The 26,143-nt window shown below is 38.4% G+C and overlaps 1 protein-coding gene and 2 long non-coding RNA genes across 3 annotated transcripts; all 3 read left to right on the forward strand.

Annotated features, from left to right (window-relative positions):
* The first annotated feature begins 654 nt into the window (after positions 1-654).
* Positions 655-2,885, forward strand: LOC139743722 (uncharacterized). The gene is made up of 3 exons (XR_011711779.1): positions 655-759; positions 1,767-1,931; positions 2,777-2,885. It is a non-coding gene; the product is annotated as an uncharacterized lncRNA (long non-coding RNA).
* Positions 2,886-4,142: 1,257 nt separating this feature from the next.
* On the forward strand, positions 4,143-19,643 carry LOC139743686 (uncharacterized; the record flags this gene model as incomplete). Its single annotated transcript, XM_071654144.1, has 12 exons — positions 4,143-4,152; positions 4,539-4,637; positions 6,233-6,370; positions 11,951-12,085; positions 12,807-12,905; positions 13,497-13,652; positions 14,422-14,562; positions 15,977-16,093; positions 16,782-16,937; positions 17,557-17,694; positions 18,265-18,366; positions 19,540-19,643. Coding segments are annotated over exons 1-12 (1,395 nt in total), but the record flags the coding sequence as incomplete, so codon positions are not given.
* A 7-nt stretch (positions 19,644-19,650) lies between these two features.
* Positions 19,651-20,731, forward strand: LOC139743723 (uncharacterized). Its single transcript, XR_011711780.1, has 3 exons — positions 19,651-19,707; positions 20,145-20,294; positions 20,638-20,731. It is a non-coding gene; the product is annotated as an uncharacterized lncRNA (long non-coding RNA).
* The last annotated feature ends 5,412 nt before the right edge of the window (positions 20,732-26,143 follow it).

Below are 26,143 nucleotides of genomic sequence, written 5' to 3' on the forward strand. Positions count from 1 at the left end.
GATAGTGTGTTCTATGCTGTGAGGTTTTCTGATCGAGCCAATCAACACTCAAAGCACAGAAAGGATTAAGGAATTTACCAGTCCTGGTACTATCTCAACACTAAGCATTGGAAATGATCCTAAACTGGAAGTTAATGTTAGCAGGTTGACCTCAAAACTTGGCATTATTACAATATAGCTTTTGCCATGTCTTGTTTTGAATGTTGATGCTGAACAAAGCTCTACTTTAGAGTATTTAGTGTTGATGATTTGTGTACTTCCAATGCCAATTGGCTAACATCAGTTCTGAGAGATGGTGTAATTTGTCATTTCAATTTTGCTGTGCTATGTTTTGAGACCCACATCGAGTGCAAGCATAGCCAGCATTATGCAATATTATGGCTGCACACAGTAAATCTGGGCAAAAACAAGATCATTTACTGAGGAGAGTTTCAAAAATTTGAGTCATTTCAACCTTTCTTTATTCTAAATCAAAGTATTCATTGTTGCAGCTTGTTTTGATTTGACATAAACCAAATGCAGTCATTTTCTTGTTGTGCAATTCCAGTGCAATTTGGCAATCTTTGCAGTAGTCATGTGAAGATTTTGTACATAGATACTTAGAGTTCTACTGTCGAGATTTAAGGGGACTATATTTCTTTTCCATTTGTCCCTCAGCTGTGAATCGGTGCAACCCCCCTTGCCAGAATGGAGGCACCTGTGTGGGAGGTATCTGTGTCTGTCATCCTGGATTCTCGGGTGTGGCTTGTGAGAGGTCAGGTGAGTCTTACACTCCAGTCACTATCTGAATAGTCCTTAACTCTACAAGTGCTGCTGTGATATCTTTTTTTTATGGAAAAGTCTGTCCTTCAGAGACTACCTAAAGAGGGTCCTCTGTGTGAAAAACACAACTCACATTTGTAAAAGATACTAGTTTTCTCCTCAAAAGGTGCATTGAGTTGAATAGCCTGGTGAGTGCATACATGTAATAATGATATACGTAACCCCATGGAAATGTTTCACAAAGAATTTAAGTTGATCTTGAAATTTAAGATTGACTGAAAATTATGGTATGGCCGCATGTGCCCTGTTCAGGTTTTCTTGTAATATTTTCAGAATCCACTTCAAATTGTTATCAGAAGTTATAGACAAATTCATTTGTCAGTTGTTATATGTTGTCTATTGCTGGCTGCATGAAAACGTTTCCAAAATGTTCATTTTCTGTTAGGAAGTTAAAATATCATTAACCCGTTGAAGACAAATCCAGAGTATACTCGGGCAAGTGTCTACAGGAAATGTGTGTTGTAGGAAAATCAGCCCATCCTCAATGGGTTATAGACACACACAAAGACACACATAATGCACCATAACAGGGGCGGATCCAGGAATTTTGTAAGGGGGGGCGTGACTAATATTTCTGGTGCCACTTCCGGGTTTCATTTCATTGTTTTTCTTTTTATTTCTTTTGTTTTTTACGAAAAATAAAGGGGGGCGTGCGCCGGTTGCGCCCCCCTCTGGATCCGCCACTGCCATAATTCTAAGTTGATCTTAACTCTCAAGATAGGCTCTTTGTGAAACACCGGCTCTGAAACTAGAAAAATTATGCTTCCCCATTTTTGTACACCCCCGTCAGCAAGCAGTGTGAACCCTCTTGCCATAAGAATTAATTAATGTTACCTTTCGAAGCCAATATCTCCAACTTGAGTATACAAAATAGGTATGTTAAATGTATACATTGATGGTCACTCTTCTCTTTTGCTCCTTTTTGTCACATGATCTGTGGTCAGTCTTGACCCCTACCAACCCGACGCTTCAGATCATTCCATCCAGAGAGCGTCCTCCTACGATCGGAGACAACCTCAACTTCCTCTGCCAAGTGGCAGGTAACAGCCCCAGCGAGCAGCCTGTATGGTACAACCCCAATGGTCAACAGATTCTCAGCCAGATCCCAGGTTTGTTGTAGTGTGGTATCCTTGTAAACTTGTACATTTTTTGTTTGAATCTTTGTAATTGTTTTGGTGTGTGTGTGTTTTTTTTTTTGCATTATATACTTTCACTGCTTTTCAATGAATAATTTTGTTCAGTGATCGGTTACTATTTTGTGAAGCCTTGTTTTCTGTTTCGACAGTATATACCTCTCATGTATTTAATAAGATTTGATTATTTTTCTTTTCAGTAGATGGAAGTAGATGGAAGATCATGGCAAATGCAACTGAAATGCCTTTATTTTCTTTAACTATATTACACTACTTTATGTAGTATTACACAAGTATATGTTGTCACTCAGGATATCTTGCACTTTTTTGTGAATGTAGCTCTAAAAAGTGGTGGTAGATATAATAATACTTTGTTTCTTGTTCTGCTGATTTTTAGTTTATACAATGTATGTCCATGTATTCACTATATGCACAGGGCTTCCTTTAAAAGCAGGTGTGCTGGATATGTGCAGAAGTGAATTGAATGTTCCTGTTCTGTGAATAAATATATGAATAAACAAATAGATAGATAGATAGATAGATAGATAGATAGATAGATAGATAGATAGATAGATAGATAGATAGATAAATAAATAGATGCATGAGTGAATGAATGAATGTGTGAATGAATCAGTAAATGAATGAATAAAGAAATGCATACACATAAAAAATAGTTAATCCAAGCAATTGATCAAGTGACCAGTCTATCAATTAAGAATGCATGCTAGTGAGGCAGTCAAATGCTAATAAGCTACTTTTTTAGTCATGTAAAGTGGAGCCAGGAAGGATCATCTCTGATGTTTTCTTCATCCCATGCACAGGTGGCCAGGATCGTGTCTACGTGGAGCAGAGGGGTGGCGGAGGGTCCAACCTGGTGATCAGAAACATCCAGGCCGCGGATACTGGCCGATATGTGTGCCAGGTGGGCACCTACCAGGCTCATGTGACCATCACCATCTCGGGTAAGCAGGGATGGATCCAGGAATTCTGTAAAGCGGGCGCAACTAATATTTCTGGTGTCACTTCCACGTGTCATTTTGTTTCTTTTCTTTTTAATGAATGATATAGTGAATGATAAAGGGGGCGTGCGCCAGTTGAACCGGTTGCGCCCCCCTCTGGATCCGCCACTGGTAAGTGACAAATGTTATCTGATCTGTAGACTGCAGGCATTCTTCAGATATATTTGCCTTTGTCAGTTTGTAATTATTTCTGATCTACGCTGTAGTTACTGATGCTGAGAAGTTATGTTTCTGTGAAAACATATAATTCTTAAAGGTTCTAGCTCTTCATAGCTTTCATTCACTTTTCTCTCTTTCTCTTCTCTTATGTCAACAGTATATTTTGAAGTTGGTTGTTTGCATCATTTATTGCATATTTCTATTGTGAGTTTTGATAAATTTGCCTTTTAGTGCATATGAAAATAAAAATATATCGTCGCTGGGGTGACAAGACCTTGTATCTGCAATTTTGGTGAAAATGAGTTTTTTGGATTAACCCTATTCTAACTGGGCTATTTGAGACCAAGTTTTTACTGGGGGGGGGGGGTCAATTTGACCACCCCTTCAGATCTCAGCCGCCGATCGCGCGATCGCCACAAAATTTTGCCTGAACATAGAGCCGGATGTCAACTACAAGATTACATGGTCATACAATAGAAAAATGTTGATTTTATATTTTTTAATAAATTAATTATGCAAATTTACGCGTGAAATCATATTTTCACCTATAACTCCATCAAAAAGAATGAAGGATTGCTAAATTTTTGTGTCAGAGTTCCTCAAGACACATCAAACAATTTTCTTGTAAAAAAATAGCGCAATCAAAATCAGTTTCTTTTGTTTTTTACTGTTTTGTTAATTTCTTATGTATTTTGTTGTTTTTTCGACCTTTTGTTTTCTATTGTTTTTTTGCCAAAATTTGTTGCAGGCACCTTTTCAAGCTTATCTACATAAGAGTTGATTAATTTCAATGTTCAAAAGTTGAAATAATCTAATTTATATCAATTAAACCAAAAAACACAATTTGCATTGGATTTGCACACAAAATCATGAATTTGAGCTGTTTTCGGGTTGACATGCATATGCAAAACATTGCGTAACTTCAGAACGATGTACCCGGACGTCGCAAATTTGGTCTCAAAATATGCGGGAGACTTCAATGAAAAAAGTCGTGAAACGATGCGGCAAAATGTTTGCACGTTGCGAAATCGTGGCGCGAAATGTCGAGGGGGGGTCAATTTGACCCCCCCAGTTAGAATAGGGTTAATGGTCAAATAATAGGTTAAGTGATGTCCTGTCCAAATCCTAACTGTCTTACTCAAAAAATGAAGCCACCACGGCATGTCAAAAGAAAGGCTATCCCACTCGCCACAGTGCTTTGGCCACCATGTTTTTTGGCTCTCCTGAACATTTGACATTTTGTAGATACGAGGTCTTGCCGCCCCAGCGACGATATGTATTTTGTGTTAGCACAAAGTATTGCTTGTTGTTGAGAAATGTGGAAATAAACTAAACAGAAAATGCCCAAAAGACATTTGTGATAAACAGTTATATTATCTCCCTCTGTTCTCTACATCCTATCCAGCTCCCTCTTGCCGCAGACCCTGCCTTAATGGAGGATCCTGTGTGAACGGAATCTGTGAGTGCCCACCGGGCTTCTCCGGAGCCTCGTGCGAAAGAGCAGGTAAGAAATGTGTGTGACACTCACCAGTGATTATCAGTAGCTTGCAGCTGCTACCCCCTCATGGAGACAGACAGGCAGACAGACAAACAGACAGACAGACAGACAGACAGACAGACAGACAGAGTGTGTGAGAGTGAGAACTCCCCAAATCCTGAGATATATACAATCCGTAACGGTGACAGCAGACTTCAGTATACAAATATTGACTGCTCATGAGGATGATGGTGGAAATTATCATTCCCGAGGTGCTTTTCATACCGACCCTTCTATCACCCCGAGGCGTTAGCCGAGGGGTGATGGAAGGGTCGGTATGAAAAGCACCGAGGGAGTGATAATTTCCACCACCATCCGAATACAGAGCAGTTAATATTTGTTTTATATACCTCATCGTTTAAGACTTAACCAAGATCTAGGGCTAGGCAAATACGAAGTAAATTCTAATTGTTATGCCTAAACGTTAGCCCTAAAATCAGGCCATAGCCTGCGCTTGCTTGAATGGTTTTCGTGCATTTCGTAGACTACCCAGTACGCACGGTACTCACTCACAGTTAAAGTCACACGGCCTTCGGCGAGCTCCTGCATAAAATCTTGGCAGAAGATTACAATATATACATCCAGTTTAACGTCGCTCGTGTTTTAATTCGATATTTCCAACATGCTGAGATTTGTCTCTGCTTCGGGATCCTAAGAAATCTTAAAGACAAAGTGTACGATCTTTGATCCAGCTCACTTCAAATCACGGCAGGAGCCCTCGATCACCATCATGCCACGTTGAAACATGCCTGCTGTGCGCTAACTAGTGCGATGATTTTGCATACAGTATGTGTACGTGTTTACGCATACGATGCGCGTAGTGAACGTCCTTGGTATGTGTACGTGTTTACGCATACGATGCGCGTAGTGAACGTCCTTAGGAGGGGTTGCGGACACCGCGCGCGAAGTCTAGTGTACTTGCTTGTGTACAAAAGTCGCGGAGGGTTTACGAATTCTATCACGAGGGTTTTGCCTTTCTATCACGAGGGTTTTGCCCTTCTATCACGAGGGTTTTGCCTTTCTATCACTTACATGAAAACCCTAAGGCAAGATAGACGGGACTACACCTTGTCACATGATATACTTTTGACCAATCAGTGATACGAATCTCACTTATGAGGTATATAAAAGCACATATATGATTATCAAAAGATATTGGATGTATTTATGAGGACATGGTATGGTACAACATAATTATGTTATATTCTTTCCTCATAAAATCACATCCTTTCTATTCTACCACTGCAAAAATAGTAATCTGATCTCTGTTTATTTTTTCATTTGCAGCATGAGATTTATCCAAAACAGATATGTAATATTGAACTGGGTGTGGTACACGCTGTATACATGTATGTTCATTTCTAATCTAAGTGATCTATATGTTGTCAACCATTGTGTTCAGAAAGCGGATGAGTTCTGTTGAAAGTCAGTTTGTGAATTTTAAAATCTTAGTTAAATTCATGTTGTGGATACATGTAAATGTCAATAATGCATCTTGATGAAATTCCAGTCATTTATTACTGCTTATCTGTAATTGGCACATATATTTTACTTTATTTCAGATATCAGGATTATTGCTCCATCTCCAACCGTGACCCTTGGACAGAACGTCACCTACGTGTGTGAGATTTCTGACCAGCTGGGATACCTTAACCCACTCTGGCTCAATCCCAGTGGCACTCTCATCAATGTTGACTCAGGTAATATGTACTCCAGGGGCCCATTGCATAAAAGTTACAATTATGGTAACTATGCCATCCAATGGTAACTACCATGGCAACCATACTCAACAGCCAATCAGAATCAAGAATTCCATGGAAGTTACCATTGGATGGCAAAGTTACCATAATTGTAACTTTTATGCAACGGGCCCCAGATTGGCAGGGACATTACAGGTTCATATTTACTGCTTTGTATGTGCTCACTCAGATGTGCAGGTCAAGGTGTGCATGAAGGTAGTACACAAGTCGTAATGGTTTAACCCTAACTGCACTGGGGGGGCCTGGGAGGCCCCCCTCTCCATACTTTTGGCAATTGCATCGCGACCACTGGGAATTTCGGATTCTTGCATCATGACTTTTTCCCCTGAAGTCTTGCGCACATTTTGATACCACATTTGTCCATATCGGACCTACCTAAGGGGGTGTTATGGGCCAATTAGTATGCGCATGTCATTAAAACAGCTAATCGCTGCATGTATTTGTGTACAGTTACAAACTGTCAATAGACCATGGATTGCATTACTTTATACATTTTGCTCAGGAATTGGTTTTCCACTTGGTTCATGCTTCTATATTGTTCTGAAAGAAATTGGGCAAAGTTTAGAAACAATGATATACATAAGGAATATAAAACAATAGAAAACATAAGAAATAAAAACAATACAAAACATAAGAAAAAAGTTGTTTTTTTTCTCGTTTTTTTCTCTCTCTGATTTATTTCACATTTGGGAAACATTCTTCATTATTACACAGTTTTCATGTAATTTTGTACTTGTTTAGGCTGAAATTATGAAAATATCCCTCAACTGCATAAAATATGCATTATCCTATACTATAATACTCGAAGTTGTTGTTGTTGTCGCGGCCTTATGTATTTCCTGTTTTATTCCGGCGTTGCTGGATTGTCTATCTCCTCCCGAGCCGTCGGCTCCGGGCAGCTGCGACCGGTGCCGTCGGCCGCAGGAGAGTATCCTGCATCGAATGGCGCGGGTTTCGTCCCCTCTCCGCCTCCGTGTCGACGTCGAGGACGAAAAAGAAAAATTAATTAGCTACATGCATAATGCATTTTTGTGCGTGACGAAAGAGCCAAGCGTTTTAATATTCACCAATCCTGCGCTGGACTCCTACTTTCTCGATAGTGCATCATTTATCTGGCAGAGACAGTGGGATACTAAAGATGATGGGTGCAGCGAAATCTTTGACATCTTCCGGCGGACACGCAGGCACGCACACAATGTACTCTCGGGTGGGCACGGTACGCCAGTGTGTGGCCTGCGCCTGTGTGTATGTATTGACGATGGTTACATGAAACACTATCTGCTTTCGCGTGATGGACTCTCATATCGTATAATACACACGGCGCGCGCGATCATACAAGGGCATTCACGTACAGTGACGTTCGCCATTGGCATTGGCGTGCCCTAATGAAAACAACGAATGCTGTTATTTTATTGTATTTTGCACAACTGCAGGATACTATACATATGCAGCTCAGGTACGTCATTTAGTTTACTCTCAAGCGGGTATCATTGTACTCAGACTGTTTAGGACGGCTAAATATCCACTTAAATTTTGTCCTTGCCGATCGTATCCTTCCATATCAGATTACACGCGCCGCTGTCCATTCATTTACTGTAGGGCTGCTGTAAACATGAATATTCATAAGATGAGCGGACGTAGAGGAAACCCTCGCTTTGCCGACCGCTTTTTTTTTTTTGAATTTCCAGGTGGAAATAAAATGGGTAATTCTATGGTCCATCACACCAAGTTTTGTTGATAAAAATAAAAAAGAGGGAGCAAATGAAGACAAAAATATTCTTCTTTCTCCCATAACGAGGGAAAAGAGTTAAAGAAAAAATACGAGGCCCTGAGATGCATGGATTCCAACAGGTGCCTACTTATTAAACCTAATGACTATAATATGATCTCCCCCTCCACAAATAATAGTGGAGATTATAGTGGTAATATAATAACGATAATAATATTAATAATAATGATAATGATAATAACAATAATGATAATAATGATGATAAAATGTACCTGTGTCTGAAGCAGATAAACGGGTGGTTCTATGATCTATCAAACCAAGGTTTGGTGATAAAAACTAAAAGAAGAGAGCAGTATAGTGAAGACGAAAATATTGTATTTCTCTCAGCACAATAGCAACAAAAACACAACTGGGGTAGTCCTGCTCAGCACAAGATTGAGTATGTTAGTGCAGTGAAGCAGTTTTTGACAGTTTGCGCAGGACTGTCTTCAGAAAAGCTTTTTATTAAGAGCAGAAAAATGGGGGAAAGAGATTTTTACAATTCTTAACAAATTAACATTTCTGCCTCCCTATGTTGATCATCCCTATTATTATGACTCTACCAGTCTCTCCTCTCCCCTAATGGTGCCTCGCTCGGGTGACTACATTTGACTACATTTGTTTGACCAATATTGCAATTTTATGTAGCATTAAATCCTTGAGTTTTTACCTTGAAAATTATAAACTATTTTGTTCATTCCGTAGATTTTATTATAATCTCGACATACTGAATTTCGCATGTGTTTCGTCATCTTTCGTAATTAGCATGTTGCACTAAACGCTTACATTATTTCTTTGGAACCTACATCCTACAAGCATTGCTTTTTAGTAGGTTCCTCATATTTACACATCATTGTATTACATGTCCTTATACATTTGTGAAATTATGTCTAAAATTGACTGTTGTGTTAAACATATTTTACTTCAAAATCAAATGGAATATGTAACCTGAATATGAAATGTGAAATTTGGAACATGATTAAAAAAATAATAATAATTATACAAATGTTAGTAATAATAAAAATGATAATAACAATAACAATATTACACTGTAATAATGATAAGAGAATAGGCCAATACAAATTAATGGGGAGGGGTGCTATAATCCATAACTAAGAGTGGGCGGAAGAGACGCAAACAGGTACTGGATTGTTTTAATGTTTAAAAATAAATATCAATGATAACGAAGCTATTTGAAATAAGTAACCTTGAGAGTAACCTTGACATGACGGACAAAAAGATTCACTATCCTTGACCGATAAACTTTTTTTCTGAATTCCCTTGAGTCATCCCCATGTCAATGAATTATATAAAATAGCAATGAAACCGAATGACTATGATCTCCCCTCCCTGAAAATAATAATAATGGTAATAATCATAATCATAATCATAATCAATGATTATAATGATAGTAAAAACAATAAACAGTATCAATGAGATAAACAGGCGGTTCTAAATCCATCAACCCAAGTTTTGATTATGAAAACAAAAATGAGGGAGCAAATGAAGACAAAAATAATCTTTGTGTATTTCTTCTGTCATAACGTGGTTGAAGAAATATTAAAGAAAGAATACGAAGCCCTGAGACCCGTAGATTTCCACGGGTTTCTTATACTTATAAAGCCTAATGACTATATGATCACAATAATAATATAACAGTAGGAGCATAATAATGATAACAATATGATAATAATAATGATGATGTTTAGTCTGAAGTATATAAACGGATGGTTCTCTGATACATCAAACCAAGTTTTGGTGATTAAAAACAAAAAGGAGGGAGCGATTGAAGACGAAAATATTATATTTTTTTCTCATAACGTGGGAAAAGAAATAGGAATGAAAAAAAAAAATGCGATGCCTTGAGACCAGCCGCGGATTCGCTCGGGTGCCTGCATGGATGCAAGAACAGGGGGTATAATTAATATCAAAGTCATACAGTGTCAATAGCATCTCCCCGTTCAGACGGGAAGAATCTGTGGGCAGAACTTTCGGAGAATCTCATCAAGCGTTTTTTGGTGATTTTTCCCTGAATGTTTGTTTGTTTGTTTGTTCTGCGAGGGTGAAAATGTGTGTGAGGGCATGGTGGTCATGAGTAGAAGAGAGCACAAGTAACTGTTCTTTTTATCTCATCAATAAAAATGTGTAAAATCGTATATATGAGAGGGAAAAAAAGAGTAAAACCCCTCAGACCCGTGGATTTCCACGGGTGCTGCTAGTGAATAATTAATCAGCTAATTATGCAAAAAAAAATGCATAATTGATTAAAATAAATTACACCATCAGATTCAGCACGTGAAGATCTATCAGCATACAAACTTTCAAGTTCATAGGACATTGCGTTTCCGAGCCTCCCAGGCCCCCCCCCCCCGTATTTTCATGGAGCCAAATAGCCCAGTACAGTAAGGGTTAATAGACAATTCTCGCTATCGCCAATGACGTAAAAAGTACCCGGATGTTGATTTAAGCGTCATTTACGGTGCATTATGGGATAGTCCGGTAGCAAAGTCACTTCCGTTCGTACGCGCTTGATACGTGACTAATGCTATTTACACACACAACCGACTGTATTCTACGTGTACATCCGGTTTTCTCGACTTGAATTACAGCTTTAATATGATTTGAAATTTCTCCATTCTTAAGAAATTGCTGTTAATACGACTATTGGTTGTTGCTGCGAAGCTGCCATGTGTTGTTCGCAAGACAATAGATGAAAAAAATCTGCAGAAATAGGACCCTTACTGGCATGCGAGACGTGACGTGGCCGCGTGGGTGAAGTTTGAGGGTGACTCCACAGCGCAGTACGTGCACGCGCGACTTACTAGTAGTGGTAGTATTATAGTAGCACTAGGTAGTAGGCCTAGTGCCTACGTACATTGTACATACTTACTTGGAAGAAATTGCTTCGGAAACAGGATAAGTTCGAGATCACTGTTCGTTCCCGATTGTGTTCGCGACATTTCGACAGAGAACAAATGAAAAAAAAGATGGGCATTCCATGACGATATACTGTATATCCAGGTGGGTGAATATTTTCCAGCATATTTTCAGCGTATGCAGAGATGACTGATCTGTGATGTGCACATCGATCGCATGATCAAGTCAAGCAGTACGCCGTACCGGTATGTGTTATGTAATTAGCTTATGCGCTGCGTACAGTGGTGCATGTTGACCGAAATATCGGTCTGTATCTGTCCGTCGGGGAATGTTCCGCGGAGACTGCGTCTGGCTTCACCGATCCCCTCCGTCTACGGAGGACAGTGTTAATGGCAAAATATAAAAGAGTCCTCCGGACAGACGGATCTTTCTGTCTATAGTGCATGCTAATGCAAGGCCGGCCGCCGGCGGGGACTACAGTGTACGAGTATGACAGGCCTGGTGCTTGCCACTCGCTGGCTCGGGCGGTACACAGCGGCCTACTGTACTACTGTATATAGTATCCGTGGTCGGCGCTGCGCTATAGGTAAGGTACACGTACGCGCACGCTAGCGTTGTGCAAATTATGCCCCGCGCCGGAAGTGCCCTTGCTACCAAGTGCACTAAATCTTGACGAAAAAGCCACATCCGGGTACGTTTTACGTCATTGGCGATAGCGAGAATTGATGTCACACGCCAAGTAGCCTTATGTCCTTCCCTTGTTTTTTGCCATTGGGAATCTTGGCTTCTCACAAATTCTCAAGTCTTGTGCACTTGAAATGTTCAGGTTTTAGAGTATCCGTATTAGACTTACGTGATAATTCTTGTCATTTCAGATGGACGGTTTGTGGTGGAGCCTGTGTCTGACCATGCATCACGTCTCCACGTGCTCCATGTGCAACAGGTTGATGAAGGAGTGTACGTCTGTACTGTGGGAATGCTACGAACAACTTTTACTCTAACTGTTGAAAGTAAGCTACTGTCTGTTAATAGCTAATGATATGTAGATCTTTTGTATACCATTTTATGTGAGTGTGTGTTTGAGTGTGTGTTTGAGTGTGTGTATTGTTAATGTATATATCATGAACTGCTGATATTTTCGATATGACTTTGAAGAGCCACATCTTGCCTCAATATTATATAAGTGTTTAGAGGATATTTCCACTTCAAACCCATGCAAATGGTGGAAACATCAGGAAAAAAATTATCTTTCAACTCTACAACAAAGTTGAAATGCAGCCACTTCAATAACAATAGAAAACTACTAGCCAGAGATTTTACTTTTACATGCAACTGCGGCTAAAAATTATGTGTGTTTTTGTCTCATTTTGAGAGAATATTTGTGAGTCATCCTATATTTTATTGTAGTAATGTGGATAATTAAGTGAAGTGGGGTTGAAGATTCTTTCAGTTTCAAACAAAGTTGAAAATACTTTATTTTCCTTTGGTTTTGTTTGTTATGGTATTAAAAAATGCATACAAGGAAATTATATGTCATAAATTCATCGGTTTTAGATTTACCAGATGATATGTATTCATTAGTTAGCTCACTTCCTACTATATTCTGAAATCTCTCTAGTCTTTGTACAATAAGCCCAAGTTTCTTTAAGAAGTGGGGCAACTGTTGCCTCATAATTCATTCAGGATGTGCATTCATCTATTTTGTTTTGTCTTCTTCCCTGCTCATTGCAGGACCAGAATGTCCCCTACCCTGCCTTAATGGAGGAACCTGTAACAATGGTCAGTGTCAGTGTCATGCTGGCTACACTGGCATACAGTGTCAGAATAGAGGTGAGTGTGACAATTATAAGTAATATCTTGCCTAGCTGGTGATACAAGTTTACCTTGCACTTTCCAAAGGAGTACCTTGTGTAAAATCCACACATTGTTAGCAGATGCAGATAACATCTGTTTAATTGACCCATATTTACTTGTAAATAAAAAAATGTGTCTGTTGTAACATGAATAAATTCAATGTTTTCAGTGTGTGTGTAAATGTGACGATTAACTTTTAATAGAAAAGTTGCTCCGCTTGCTTAAATGGTGAATATTCATTATGGATGATTCTGGTCTGATAGTCAAGCTTTTTTAGTGTTTGGTATCATATATTACATTTTGATATGATATGATAAGATATGATACAATGTAATATGATACAATGTAGGGCCTATGATTTGAAATAGGATGCACACTGGCTGAAGTGATATAGTCTGTTGCCTGAAATACAGAAATAGAAAATAGAAACATAGAAATACAGGTGGTGAACATGACCAAAAGGCTATTACATCTGCAATATGTACTCAATCTATACATTGATCATCAAACATTTCTCCCTGACTATTGTGGAGTCTTTTAAATTCATCTCTCTTCTACTCTCCGTAGGGCCACCATTCCAAGTTAGGATCCTTCCCCCAGATTCCAACCAATTCCTGGTGGGCCAAGACCTGACGTTCCTGTGTGAAGTGCCCCAGGGTAGCCCCACTGGCAGGCCCCAGTGGAGGGGACCTGATGGGATGCCCATACTTGGTATCACCCAAGGTAAGATTTAGGTCTTGGATGTGAATAGTTATGACTCCCTTATGATAGTAGTCATTTTCTTATAATTCCCAGTATTTTCTACAGTATTAACCCATTGTGGATGGTTTGATTTTGCTACAACACGCATTTCCCATAGACTCTTGCCCAAGTATACTCGGAACTCATCCTCAATGGGTTAAACAAGTCGGGAGTATGGTTGAGACTGAAAATTAAAGAAGCAGAAATGATGGTTTCATTTTCAACAATTCTCTTTACAAAATTGAAAATCATCATGTGCACATATGTCTAAGTTTCATTGAATATGTTGAGAATTATGAAACCATAGTAAAGGCATAAGAAACAGGTTAATTTCATTTCATGTTCTTGATATGGATTTGATTGCAGAATATGGAACTTATACAAATGATGTAAAAACAACAACATACACACGCAAATTGATATGTCGTGAATGCATTGTTAAGGTTGTTATTCTCTATTGCAATGCAAGTTTTCTGTTGCTGTAAAGCTGAATAAAAATATTACCTAGATCTCTTTGAAAGTATATCTTATGTTTCAGAAGACATCATTGTGAATTACGATGGGTCCAAAAGTAAGAGTATTTCAGTGCAAAACAGCACATTGCATTGGTCATTGTATTCAGGTTTACTTTACCCTTATAATATTTCTGAACTGTTCATGTGTTACTTAATTTGTTCCCTTCTTTCTTGACAATGTTTGCTTTTTTTCCTGGAAATTTCTATTTACCTTCTCTCATTGGTCTTCCTCACAGGAGCCCTGCCTCACATGAGTACCCAGGAGGTGGGATCCTACATGACTCGACTCGTCATCAGGGGCCTGAGGAGAGAGGATGCTGGGACCTACACGTGCTACACTGGGCCCCACACGGCCACCTTCACCATCACTCTACAAGGTATCATGATGTAGAATCAGTGTTCTTAGAGTTGGTTCTATGCTCATTTTTTCACTCTAATCTCAATTTATTCATTTTTATTCTTTTTTTTTCAACAAAACATAACACAGAATAAATTCAGGAATTATATTGTATATAATATACATTCAATTGTGCAAAGGATAAATGACTGTAGTTGACAAATAGAAATATACATGCATACCAGCAAAATACAAAGTTATGTTTAGAGAGGAAAAACAAATTGAGAGGCATGCTTGCATACTGTGAACCACTCAAAGAATTGTCATGAAAATAATAGTTTACAAATACTTTCATGGGGTAAAAATAATTTAAGGTAGACACACTGTCTTCAAATGAGAGCAGCATTTCCCGCTACATGTAGTTCTTTTACTCTTCTTGTTTACTCATCTATTCTATAAATGTCAAGATAACTATTCATTCTTTTGTGTTGTTGTGGTGGTAGTGATTACAGATAAATAAAGCATGCCACATCTACTGATAGTCATTTGCACAACCTAGTGAACTATTGTTCATTAGCATGTGTCATTTAAAGGCCAGCAAACCTTGATTGTTATTTCCCTTATCTAACAAATGTTTGTTGTGTCACATGTGTACAGCACGAGAAAGTATTAAAAGATTCAGGAAAGTATAATTGTTTGAATTATATTTTTGCTGAAGATGATAACTTCTGAACTTGAGCAAAGCTCTAGTGAAAACTTGTTTTCAATGTGGCATTTTATGAGTAGGGAAGTATGCAGATGTTATTCATACCCAATACATTGAAAGATTAAAGGGAAGATAAACCCCAAGAACAATGTGGATTGAGTGAAAGCAGCAACATTAGTAGAACACATCAGTGAAAGTTTGAAGAAAATCAGACAATCGATGCAAAAGTTATGAATTTTTAAAGTTTTGGTGTTGGAACCGCTGGATGAGGAGACTACTAGAGGTTATGACGTATGAGTGGACAACAATACCAAGAAAATATAAAGAAAATACTACGAAAATCAATTTTTCATGAAAATTACAAATTCCATCAACTTGATATTGACATATGTTAAGGGTAGCAATTATTCCCCCTGCTTTCTGAAAGCGGTTGGTCCACTGCTCTTTCATAATTCTAGAAAAGTGAATTTTTGTTGAATTTCCTTTATATTTTCTTTGTATTGTTGTCCACTCATATGTCATATCCTCTAGTAGTCTCCTCATCCAGCGGTTCCAACACCAAAACTTTAAAAATTCATAACTTTTGCATCAATTGTCCGATTTTCCTCAAACTTTCACTGATGTGTTCTACTAATGTTGCTGCTTTCACTCAATCCACATTGTTCTTTGGGTTTACCTTCCCTTTAAAAAAAAAAGGTTTCCATGATGTTAGTCTATGATAAGTGTGCATAAATCATTGTGTTGCTAGGTGGGGGTGGAGGTGGAAGTGCTACATGCCCCATCCCCTGTCTTAATGGAGGAACCTGTATGGATGGCACCTGTGTCTGTCCACAGGAATTCACCGGCCAGATCTGTGAGAGAATGGGTAAGAGTTATAGTCTTGACTTTCATTCTTAAAAAAACAAACAAACAAACCCAACAACAACAACATATACATACCATAGGAAGACATGCAATACATGTGATTGCAATGTTTGTTTGTCTAAGGGTGTGTCTTGTATGTGTGTCTGTGTGTGTATTGTAGTGTTTGGTTTACGGTTGTATTATGTTGCTGCGGATGTTTTCTATCATTGACTAGTTACAACAAGGTATGCGCATTGTACATTTATATGAGTGATATTATACAATCAGCGAGAAATGTTTTCTGTGCTCTGTAACCTTGAAAATCAGGTGAAGTCTGTTAGAATCATATGTATTGAAAGACAAATAATATGATGATGGCATTTGTGGATTGTAATGGAAAGCATATGTAGTACTTAAGTGAATATGAAATGATGCTGTCCATATATGGTAGTAAAACCATGTTCTTCCAAATCTTGTCAACTGTATCTTTGACTAAAATATTGTACAAAAATTAGCATATGCATTTTGATGGCATAAACAATATCAGTGTTTAATTAATTCAACATATGCGTGTATGGGAATATACATATTTGTATTAGTACAGGTATACACACACATGCATACATTACCAGTTGAGGTCATTTATGATGCCATTGCTGATCTCTAGTATGAAGCATTTTGTCTTCCCTTCATTTTTTTTCTTGATGTAGTCACACCGTTTGCCATCCGCATTGTTCCACCATCGGACACCACACCCACCCTGGGTCAGATGGTCAGCTTCAACTGTGAGCTTCGGACCGGTGGTCAGTACACCAGTCCAGTCTGGCGATCTCCCAACGGTCTTCCCATCAGCCCCAGGGGTGTGGGTGAGTTTGACCGGTTGGTGGTAGTAACCACTTTCCCTTTTCTCACATCAAGTGTAGGCAAGACATAATGCATCAATTTCATTAACAACAATTGTCACAGATGTCATTAGTCATTATGGGAGATCTTTAACCCGTTGAGGACGAGTCCCAATTATACTCGGGCTAGGGTTTATGGAAAATGCCTTTTGTTACAAAATGAGCCTGTCCCCAATGGGTTAAAACAAGAGAGCTGAATAACACAGACCCTTTGTGTTACTCGTACTCTGCTTCGTTAGGAGTTATATTCATTCCGAATATTATTATTGCTTTTCACCTCTGTAGAAAAAAAAATTAGAGAACTTAAATAAAATAGTTATGTTTTAATATGACAGCCATCTTCCATCTTCTGACTGATTGTCACTCAAAGTAGTTCTCTTTACCAATATGCAGCCAAACCTGCCTTTAGTGGTTAACTGTCTGCAGTGGCCTTTGTTTTTATCTCCCTTGGGTGGCCTGTATTGACAAGTTTGACTGTACATGCAAGTTAGGAGTTAGTGCAGTGGCAGATATCATAGGAGTATAAATGATTTGTGAATGGATGACTTGAATATTGGACCAATCATGTCTTCCTTGTCGCTAGGCAACCAACGGATGTACACCCAGGCCACATCACCTTACAACACGGCTCTGGTGATCGACAATCTCCAAGTCTCAGATTCAGGCACATACACCTGCTCAGCTGGACCTCTGACCACCTCTTTCACCATCAGTATACCAGGTATATTTCCTGTGCTGTTCTGTATTCTTTATAGGTTTTAGGAGCATCATGTTTGTTGTTCAAATTGTAGCCATGTTTCTTCACTAGGGTTAGCACCATTAACGAAGTATTAAGTGATTTATGTGATTTGTACCGTGTAGTGTGTAAGCACAAAACAAAGACTGGATTTCAAATGGTCAGCATGTATATACTGTATAGTGCACATGTTTTTATAGATTTAAGTACTTTTCACTCAATAGGCAGCAAAATAACATGTCTTACACTATAAAGTGCCATTCTTTCTGGCAGGGAAATGAATATTTGTCTTTCAATCTCCTATATGCTTTATTTCGGTTCTTTTAGGAATTAGTTTCTTGTTGGAAAGATATATTGTTCATGGGTACATCATTTTGATATTTCCTAGATTGTATGAAGCAAGTTTTTGAACCACTGAATCACATGTACAGATGTATAATCTGGATAAATCTATTTCTTCTTGGGACAATGTTTACTACTGAACACCAGACCCACTGGAGGAATTGAAGGTTCTTTGACTAAGTAGTTATTTGTGATTCTTGTTCCCTACTCTAGATGCCAGGCCCTGCCTGAGACCTTGCCAGAATGGAGGTTCATGTGTCAATGGCAACTGTGTGTGTCCTCCCAACTATGCAGGCGATCAGTGCCAGATTCCAAGTAAGTCCTGGATCTAATCGAGTATATGAATATAAGAACGACCCAAGTCCAATTTTTGGCCAAATTCAGTTTGACATGGGAAATTGTAGCTCATGCATGGACTCATCTTGTGTGTAAATGATAAATCCTAATTACCCCCGGAAGTGCCTGAAATGAATGAGTTAAATCTTATATTAATGTAAGAATGAAGGACTTGGGTCATTCTTACATTCATATAATAGCGCCCTCTCTCATCCTTCTCCCATCTCTATAGCAGAATATCATGTATATGAATCAAAGAACGACCCAAGTCCATATGAATCAAAGAACGACCCAAGTCCACCACACAAAATGGCCTCTACACAATTAATGTAAATGTTAATTGTCATAATAATATATGTTCTAATTTGTATATACAATGTTGCCTTCCCATCACAGTTAAATAGAATATTATTGGACAAATAAAAAAGATATGAAGTTTTTTTAGTTTACTCGAAATGATCTTCCATGGACTTGGGTCGTTCTTATATTCATATACTCAATTGTGATTGTAGATGCCTTGTTTTTTCATCCTGTGCATATCATGGTTTATGCTGTCAGATGTTATGTAATATGTTACTTTTCTGGTATAGATATGTAACAGATCACAGAATGATACTGGAACCAAGTTTTGTGTTCAGATACTGTACATGTACAGCTGTGTATGCACAAGCAGCAGTTGATGACACATTTCCATAAGTTGTTCATTTCAAGCTCTGTGTTCTTTTCACCATTTTAATGGTAATTGGGAAAGAAATAGTTCAGAAGAGCGTGACTTCTCAGACAAACCTTTTTATATAAACATTGCACGAAATGAGATGAAATTGCTTGTAAAAAAAGTACATGTACCTGGTATTCCAAGGATTTGAGCAAGAGGACAAATGACAGCTAGTATTCACTTGATGTTGCAACACTTGTGTGCTGGCCTGGGACAGTGCCTGCAGGGCAAACTTTTGTTTTCATTTTTATAAATATTATTTTCATGCAGCCAGTGGGTTAAGTGACAGGGGTGGGTTAGACAGAACAGGTTGGAGGAGGATCCAGGCAAACTGCACAGGTGAACAATCACACAGCAGTTGTAGAAGCTGTGAGGTTAAGACTGACATATGCCAAAAAGTTGAGCTCTCATTATTAATATTTTTTATTGTCCAACAGCCATTGGTCCTGGTGGTACCTACCGCATCACCATCACTCCATCCTCTAACCAGGTCCCCAGGATTGGGGGCAACATTGACTTTGACTGCCGAGTGTCAGACAACAGTGTCTACCTCAACCCGGTCTGGAGAGATGCTAACAACCAGATCATACCTTCTTTCTCCCAGGGTAACTTTTAGTAATGTCTATGACATCTTTTGTACACTGAATGTGAATCAGTGATTGTGATTTGTGAATTCTCATGTGTTTAACGCAATATGATTTGGCATGAAAATATAAATTTTAAGCTGGAATTATCATGTATGCCGGCATGAATTCATGCTGCAACAGTTAAGTCAATGCGGTAAAGACATGTGAAAATTCATAAACATACCCAAGTCAAAGTATTTTAGCCTTTTTTAAAGCATGCTGGTTTTGATTTCATTTGAGTGATGCTCCTGTTCCCATTAAGGTAGAATTCTATGTGCATGAAATAACTGCTGTCAGTAAAAGCAAGTTATGAGAGGAAATGAATTGTAGATGAAGAGAAAGAGATATTGGTGTTTACATGCCCCAAATAGTGTTACAGGTGGCAGTCAAGTTTTTCATATTTATCTCAATCTCAGGAGTGAATGGCCGGTTGTTCACCATTCCGACAAGCAGCCGGTCATCCACACTGTACATCAACAACCTGATGACCAGTGATGCTGGACGATACACCTGTACCACAGGACCACTGACCGCTAGAGTGGACATCCAGACCAGTGGAGGAACAGGTAAACATGATTTACTGCTGTCTTTCACTGTAGAGGAAGTATCATGACACATGTTGGATCAGAGTCAAGTTATTTGAAAGTATCTTGTCATTTCCTTTGTGTGAAATACATGCTTACCAAATTCTGAACCATATTCTCTTGCATTATAGAAAAAATGATTGCAAAGGGTAATATGATAATATTTTGAATTAACTTTTTTTGTTAATGACCGCACTTCGAGACGTGTCACATAGTATTCAAACAGTAGTGCCAGTCTGTATGGAAGTGCTTACTTTGAGATATATTAAGGTTGTCGGGAAGTCTTGACATTTTTGTAATGGAATGGGATTTTTCTGTCCCTCAGTGCCAACAGACCGCTGCTTCCCCCCGTGCTCAAATGGAGGATCTTGCATCTTAGGCAGATGTGTATGTCTACCAGGCTTCAGTGGAAATGCATGTGAGAGTCCAGGTAAGTCCAGCATACACTAAATAGAGGGACCACTATCATGTGAATGTATCCAGTGGTTCTGCATAGTGCATTTAGTACAAAATATTCAGTGCTAGTGTTGATCATACGAATTCCCCTCTCAAGGGCAGATGTTGTGTGATTGTATTATTTCACTGATCATTCAATTTAGTTTGTCTCCAAAATTCCAGTCAAAAGTCATAATGTGAGAGCTAAATTCGAGCTTGTGCTGCAGAATGGAAGAGAATGTTAAAATGATTTTTATTTACCAGTTCGAACTATGGTGTCAAATTCAAAAATTTTGCCTTTACCCTAATGATCAAAATATGTTCAATGAAGCTCAATTAACTTTATTTTTTACCAGTGACTACACTCAAGTATCCATGGTGTATATGATGCATAATAATATGTTTGTATACTTTTAGTGTTGTATTTATATGATTCTTATTTATATCTTCTGAGATGCCTCCAACTTCTTGGTTTTATCTCATCAGTATTTGCTGATCAGAGGTTTGTGTTTTTTTTACTAGTGGTACATGTACTTGATAAAGACTGAATAGCATTGAAAAGAAGAAATTCATTGTTTTTGCCTCGTCTCAACCAGAAACCACCCATGTGCTGACTGTGATGCCTGTCACCTCGGAGCAGCCTCGACTCGGAGACACCCTCATCCTCCTCTGCCAGTCGCCTGGCAACAATCCCTATGGCAACCCAGTCTGGCTGGATTCTCAACAGCAGCCAATCCTGCCTCGTCTGTCAGGTGTGTTTACATCCATGGTAATATCTCCAAATCCTTCCAGTTGATCTGTGTTTTAGTTTGATATGTCCAAACTTTCTGTCATACACAGCAGTCATTGATATTCTTTTTTTCATAATTCTGTAATGTGTTTTTCTGCCTTGATTTCCATTTTTTGGGGGATCAAATTTCATGGATCATTACTGTATGCCCATTGGAAAGATTAAAGGGATAGTACAGTTTTGGTTGAGACCTAATTTCAGGTTTCTAACGTTTTTTGGTGAGATAATGATAAACTTCTAATGAAATATGAAAGAGCATGTAATTCCATGAGGAATTCACATTTGATGAAATTTGGTTTGAAATGGCTGAGATATCCAAAACAGAGCGATTTTAATAAAGTGTGGGACCCACACTTTGTTTTACTTTGTTTTTGGATGTTTCAGTCATTCCAAATCTGATTTTCATCAAATAAACTTTGAATTCCTCTTAAAATGGTATGCTCTGTACTATTTCATAAGTGTTTTTTGGTATCTCGCAAGAAGTTAAAAGCCCAATTCTCATCTCCACCAATACTATACCATCCCTTTAAGCCTCGGAAAGTGGTTGGGAAGTCCAGCTCCCCCCAAAATTAGACTTGCCAAATATAAATATGCCATATACAGTACTCTGAGTAGTAGAGTCATGAAAATCTTCCTTTTCTTGCTCCCATATGAAGGTACTCAGAGAGTGTATGTGGACACACCCATCCCTGGTACCACCAGACTGAACATCAATGCCCTGAGCCCACAGGATGCGGGCACCTACACCTGTCAGGCTGGTCCACTGAGGACAATCTATGACATCGCAATGGAGGGTTAGTTTAGTTTCTTCTTCCTTTCACCCATTTAAGACTAGTCCCGACTATACTTGGACAGGTGTCTGTGGGAGATGGAAGTTATAGCAAAATCAGCTCATCAATGCCAACTATTACTTATTAGCAGGAATTTGTACTGCTTGTTTGTTTGTTTGTATGTTTTTTTCTTGTTTGCTTGGTTTTTTTTTACCTTAATACTGCAAATTTCAAGGACAATACATTAACTATTTTCCCTATGTTTTATTACTGCACTTGTGTATTGCAGGAAGGGTAAAGAATACTGCTTTTCCACCAAAATACACCTTTTTAACCCTCAGAATACAGCATACATCTCTACTTCCATCTGTTGTGTTTTTATGTCAAGCAACACAAAAGGAGATATCTCAGGCTCTTGCAATACCTAATGATTTAACATGTGTTTTCAGAATGTGAGAAAGATACAAAAGTTGATTTAGTATTCAATTTTAGATAGAGCAATTGGTACAAATCAAATTTATTGACACTGAAATCATGAATTCTGTCTGTATTATTACAGATTTTCATGCTGCTGAAATGTACCTACTTTCAGTGCTTATACTTATTCTTTTCCTCAAATTTCAAAATGTTTCACTTTATTTACTTGTGCAAGCTAGTAATATATTGTGCTAGAGAAAACAAGAGTGATAATGTCTTTTGCTGTTATGAACACAAAACCTTGCACATAAAAAGTAGAAGTCACTATATAACTACAGTGTAGTGCAGGACTTACCAGGATAAATATCTTTTCATCTATTTTATGTCAGTGCGAGACTGTGTGGAACCCTGTCAGAATGGAGGCTCCTGTACCAGTGGTCAGTGTCTCTGTCCAAATGGCTTCAGAGGACCACAGTGCCAGTTTCCTGGTAAGTAGTAGCTTTGGTGTCGAGTGTTTGTTTGTTTTTTTCTGTTGGCTACACAGATGCATTGCTCTATGGTGGGGTAAAAAGCATGATTTTACAGCTGTGATTACAGCTTTACAGTATTGTTTATAGTTTGCAGTATTTTACATGTATATCATTTTTTGCCAGAAATTGTTCAGGTTTCATGGATAATACTGTTTTTTCATATTGGTATAATAACTTTTTGTGCTGCTTTGTTGCTGTTTTCAATCAAACTTTTTATTCAAGAGGGGCCCACACTCTGCAGGCATTGTCTTTTCAGTGCATGGGTCCCTCCGTTTTTTTCACACAATACATATTGAAAATTATTTCACTTTTGTTACCTCAGCACCTATTGCAATGTATCATTACTGTAAGTTTTCAATTGTTGTTTTTTTTCTGTTTGAATTTACGTGCATTATTTCTGTCACTGAAGAAAATGAGATTTATGCTTATGAACATGTATTGTTTTATTGTGAAAAAAGAATTAGATTTGAACTTGAATGTGAACTTGAACTACACATGTCTATTTTGGGAAAGGTAAAAATACTGTTTTTCTCTAAAAATCTGCCTTCCAGCCTTCAGAATACTGCATGCAGTTTACAAGTTTGACATTCCTTGGTCTGTTATATTACCTTTCATCCATTAGCAACTTACATTCATTCCTACCTCCCATCCCACACAGATCCCACATCTTATGTGATTCGTGTCGTACCCCACAACAACTCCATCCCCGCCCTAGGGGAGGAGTTGAGGGTGGTGTGTGAGGTGGCATCCAACACCCCCTACGGTCCCCCCAAGTGGATGGACCCCCAGGGAGAGGAGGTGCTCAGCTTCGTGCCAGGTTTGTCACAATCTTCTCCTTTTTTATTTCTTAGCTTGAAGAAGAAATGTTTAGAGTCAGTAAGATGCTGCCGTTTATTTGAATGAATATTGAAATAATCCATTACTGTAGAATGTGTATGTATCACGAAATCCCATTTTAAATTTTTGATAGACCATGCAGATGTACATTGTACTTTACTTGTAGGGGAGATTTCGTTCTACTTCATGGATATGTTGAAGCAAGCAAGCACATGCTACAGGTATATTCTTTCTTTTCTGCATAACTGTAGTCAGGGCATATATACTTCATGTCATAATTTTGCAAAATATAATCTTTGAGAAATGTCTTCCATATCACCTGTAGCTCACAAGAGAAATTGAAGAGTTTGTTTGCAAAAACCGATAAGTCCATATTTGCCAAATGGAGATATTTGCGATTAAAGGTCAAGAAAAATAAAGAGAATATAAGAAAATTTTTGTTTCTTTTGACCATAACTTCAAAAATATACCTTTATATGTAGTGACCAATATATCATTTGAAAGGTATTATTTTGTACTTTACGGCAGAGACCATACTTTAAAATTTTCAAAAACGGACTTATCGGTTTTTGCAAACAAACTCTTCAATTAGTGGAAACATAAGAAGCTCTGGCTATTCATTATGTCAAGTTCCATTCAAGAGTTGAAAAATAAGAAGATTTGTAATATATGAATTGTGTGTACCCTTGCAATTCAATGTATACATGCCTAACAACCTGTGGAGTTATTTGAAGAGTAAAAACCATATTTCATCAGGTCCTCTTGGCACCGTGTACACTGAGACACCCACCTCACTGTCCAGAGAACTGGTCTTTACCAGTCTGACTGAGACAGATGAAGGGAACTATACATGTGTGGCAGGACCCCTGCAGTACACCTACAACATGGTTGTACATGGTAAGTGAATTTCACGCATGTTTGATTGTGTTTGTGTTATAACAAATACTGGGCTTTGATGAAGCTTTTGTCAGGTGAACATGAAATGCTTGCAGCTTGTAAATGGGTATTACAATCTTGGCACAAATGTGTATTTCAGAAAATGGGTGCTAATTCTTGATTCACAGAGTTGGACTTCCCTATTACATCGAAATCAATTCTATATTCTTACTGTGATAAATGGTGCAGCAAGGCCTGAGACTTAACCCATTGTGGACGAGTCTCAAGTATACTCAGGCAAGCATCTATGGGATATTCGTGTTGTAGCAAAATCAAACCTTAAGTTCAGGCTTGTAACCCCTTTATTTCATTTTTTTTTTTTTTTGGGGGGGGGGGGGGAGGGTTCGACTTACAGTATTTCTTGCTTGAAAATTTAGGCCTGCATTGTCAGGCAAGGTAGTAGGGAAATCCAGACTTGTCTTGAATGCTTTATTTTTGATTGATCATTTTTGTCTTTATTCTTTAGAGAACAACATTATTGGAGTGGATCAGGGTTCTTATTTTGTTTCTCATTGCTGCTTGTAAGATAGCTGAGTTTGTGTTTTAAAAAAAAGGTGTACACATACACTTATCGCTCCATGCATCCAGACAGCTCATCTACACTGTAAGTTGCAGACCATAAGAGACAAAAATAATATTAATCATTAAGTGACTGAGATGATATTTCAACAACTAAGGATGGGGAGACATCATTGTTTCAAGTGGAATTTGTAAATGAAAAAGTGATCACATACCACTCTTTCCCTAGGGCCTCACATGATTGACATCCAGCAACCTGAGGACCCCGTCTACCACGTTGGGAGGAACCTCAGCTTCATCTGTCAGATCGCATCCAACAGTCGCTATAGCAACCCCATCTGGATCAACCCCAGAGGAGAAAGGGTTCGCTCTTTGCATGAAGGTCTGTATCTAGATGAGAAATTTGTTAATATGTTTCTCCCATCCTCCAAGTTTTTATGTTTGTGGTAGAAAATTTGTGGCACATAGTGTCATGTGACAAAGTTTGTGTGTATGTGTGTGGGCGTTTGACCTGTTCCTAGAGATTCTGTAAATGATGCAATTTTCTTTATGTTCTACTATGATTTCGATAAAATATGGTGGATGGTTAATACTGAA

Source organism: Diadema antillarum, unplaced genomic scaffold, assembly GCF_040938485.1.
Source record: "Diadema antillarum isolate AM-2024a unplaced genomic scaffold, OU_Dant_1.0 seq00001103_RagTag, whole genome shotgun sequence".
NCBI lineage: Eukaryota > Metazoa > Echinodermata > Echinoidea > Diadematoida > Diadematidae > Diadema > Diadema antillarum.